The 3502-nt window shown below is 46.2% G+C and overlaps 1 protein-coding gene across 1 annotated transcript in view; it reads right to left on the reverse strand.

Annotated features, from left to right (window-relative positions):
• Positions 1-2006, reverse strand: part of LOC125954032 (uncharacterized) — a 4710-nt gene extending 2704 nt beyond the window's left edge. The window contains exons 1-2 of the mRNA XM_049683981.1: positions 1679-2006; positions 1-613 (exon numbers count right to left, since the gene is read on the reverse strand). The exon at positions 1-613 is cut by the window's left edge and continues 101 nt beyond it. Coding sequence (XP_049539938.1) covers positions 1-613; positions 1679-1721 — 656 coding nt within the window. The 5' untranslated portion in view covers positions 1722-2006. The remainder of the gene's footprint in view (positions 614-1678) is intronic.
• Between the last annotated feature and the right edge of the window lie 1496 nt (positions 2007-3502).

Below are 3502 nucleotides of genomic sequence, written 5' to 3' on the forward strand. Positions count from 1 at the left end.
AAGGCGGCGGCCCGCTTCTGGCCAACCGTCATTGCTCCATCGTCCGCCTCGACCGCTCTACCATCGTTCGTCTTGGAATGCACCAAACCATCCACCAGCGGACCACCAGCACCAACAGAAGCGGGCATTTCGATGAGCTTGCCGTGCAGCAGAAAATTGGTCGTATCCCGCTGTCTACCAGCCATCAGCCCGTTCTCCATCGGTTCCGAGCCGTCACCGATACCGTCCTCTTCGGATGGTCCGGTGGTACGTGCATGCTGCTGGGGCTGCCAACGATGACCACGATAAGGATGCAGTACCTGCAACACCGTGCCGAGCGATCGTTGCAGTTCCGCCAGTTCCAACTCCGACGGGAATCTGGCCCCGTGGATACCTGGTCCTGAACCCAGCACCGGTAAATGCTTCAGTTTACTGAACACATCACCGATATCGTCGCGATTCCGTTCGTAGGACTTGGGCCGGGAAGCACCGTGAGTATCGATGAAATCAATTGCCTGCGCCGGGATGGACCTACCACCGGAGGAAGCCAAGCCACCGATTTCTCGTGGCTGGCCTTCCTCCTCGGGACTACTGTTTATGTTGCCGAACACGGTTGCCTCTGTAACGGTAAGGTCTGCAAAGGCAAGGATTGGAACATTCGATTATAATATATATGGTAGTTATTAAAAGGACTGAAAATTGTTTACAACAGAATCAACTAAATAGATCAAATCAAACATCCACAACGACTATTGCATTAATGAGTTATTTGAGATACACGTTTTCGATAAGTTTTCCCAACTTGACAAAACAACGTAATTCATTATTATCAGTTCGTGGCAAGCGCGTGAGGCCCATTTATCATTGAGGAGCAGCTTTGGCTCCTAAAACGGATATTTGTAAAGCATTTAGCTTTCAGAGGCCAGGTCAGGCGTAGTCAGAATATGAGTACGCCATTTGAATATGAAATAGCTTTACGGGGCGGCATGACATTGGTACATGTCCTTGTTTTCGAGGATACATTTGAACGGAATATAAAGATCTCAGTTTTGGCAATATTTTACCGACGAAACAGTTTTAAAACATTTCATTCCATTTTATTCTAGTAATTAAATATAAATGGGGTTTGGATAAAGCAAAAAAATCTTGAACATACTTTATCGGACAAACTACAACTAAGCCAACAACATTAAGATTTTATTTTGCGATTTAATTTGGAAGCATAAAGTAATAGCCACTAATGGAAACTCATTTGACAACATACATGAGTGTTTTTCTGCAGCTTTTAATCAAATTCTTTGATTTTTTCAACCGGTCACTTTAACAAAAATGCTCGAAATGTTGCTGGAATACGGATCTCTGCAATATATCCAAATTGTAACCCAATCGCGCTTTAATAAAGACAGGCTAATTTCAAATATTTTAATGATGGTTCATCAAACAGATACGGCAGATAACGGCGCAGTAGTTACAGTAGTAATTGCTGCAATTCCTACACCAGTAATTACGGTCCACCTTGGCATTGACACATTCTCGTAAAGACAGCAATTTTCTTGCCAACCCTATTCACACATTAACATTCGGGTGTTGGTCTTCCATAAAAATCACATAAAACTTCATCACCATCATACGCTTGCTCTATCCAAACAACAACCACAGTAATTGCTAATTCCCCAATGAAACTGCGTGCAATAATTACCCATCGCCGTGAACAGTAGCATCGCTATCGAAAGAAGCCACATCCTTGCGGTTTGAACGGTCTGATGCGTCCGATGAACCGTTGTGTTGGACCAAATTCGAAACCCAACCTCTAAGTACCTCACAACCGTGTTCCACACAGCCTACTACTACTACTCCGTCTACTAGAGAACGCGCAACGTCCAACGCTCACTTGACTAAACAGTTGACGATCATGTTAAAACCCGGGAATGTCCGTGCGACGCGCAACGCAATCACTTTCCTGATCAAGATCGAGCACTACACCACTAGCGTGTCCTTTCGATGGTTCCGGTGTTTGGCTAACTGGTGCGACCTGTTGCTTCCGGTTTAACGCACTGAGTATCCGGGATACCGTGGCGACCACTTTTATACAAAACGCGACCATCGCGTCGCCATCCACCATGAATGAAATGCTCAACCATTCGAACCGAACATGCGTGCTCGCGGTTTGCGGTCGGTTGCTCGGTCGGTCGGTCGGTCGGTAGTGTGGTCGGTCATGCCCAGCCATTCCCGGCCAGCCGCTGGCCCAGTTTCCATCTCTATTGAAAAACCCCTGCTGAAAATCCTAATGAATGAACTGCACCATCCAAGCGCGAAGGGTTGGCGGGATGGGTCGCGTCACCAGCTACTGATTGTCGCTGATTGTCCAACTGACCTGTCCACCGCTAATTGATAGGCTAAACTTGGCGTACAAGCCAATGAGGGGCCGAAAAACTTTCGCAAATTCGAAGTACTTTCGATCTCCAATTCCGAGGTTCCCTTCCTCGTATGGGTGTGTGTGTGTGTGTGTGTGTCTGTCTGTGTGACGAAACGGAATCGTTCCTGTTCGGATGCCGTGCGTAGGACTTCGCACTTTGCAAGGACACCATGGTGTCATGCCTCAACTCAGTTGGTGACGAAGGGCTCCAATGATGTTTCACTTTTGCTTGTGAAAAATTAATGCACTGTGAACGGGTCATCCCTCCCTCCCCTTTCACTACTCCCCGATTATCAGTGTGCTATCGAGAGGTTTTTCCTTTACGTTTTTTTTTGGGTTTGGAAAATCATCCAATCCAGTACCACGGAGCGCTCAAGGGCTATGAGAGTCTTGCATCCCGTACGCACGTTATTACTGATCGTGGCGCTGAAGCACCGCTCGACCGGTCTACTCTGACGCAAAAAGATGTGCAGGGACGAGGGCGCATTGGATGGTGTTGCTTAGTGAATCATGTTTTCGCCAAACACGCTCGCACTGCACCGCAGTAGCCAGGAAGGCTTTAAACGTGGACCGTTGAACACCGCAACGGCGCCGGCCTCATAAGTGTACCCTCGAGGGTTAACCCTTTCGGTGTGTATGGAGTGCGCGGCTGGCTGGTCGCTGATGACTGACGAACATGATGTGCCACATCATGTGGGACAGTTTATCAAAATGCTTTATTTTACTATTATGACTCGCTGTGAGTGGTGCGTGCCCGTTTGTTGTACATCTTTCGAACCATATTTTTTATGTCCAATAGCCTTTCCCAAACAGCTAAAAACAGCAAGCTGAAAAAAGCGCTATTAGCAACCAAAACAATTTTCTCTAATATTGAAGCGAGTTTAGAATCACTCCGTCAAAATCTTTGTAATCTTGATCGTCACCTTTCACGAGCAATTTGTTCATTGAGGAACCTGTTAAAAAAAAAACAATCCAAAAACTACCGAAGTTAATGAAACACAAAATAACAGAATAAGCAACAATAATGAAGATATCAGCTGCAGGTGGTATGATGTGGATATGCGAAGTGATACGGACGAAAAAATACGAAAGCTGTTCAACTGCAAT

The sequence above is a fragment of the Anopheles darlingi genome, chromosome 3 (genome assembly GCF_943734745.1).
Source record: "Anopheles darlingi chromosome 3, idAnoDarlMG_H_01, whole genome shotgun sequence".
NCBI lineage: Eukaryota > Metazoa > Arthropoda > Insecta > Diptera > Culicidae > Anopheles > Anopheles darlingi.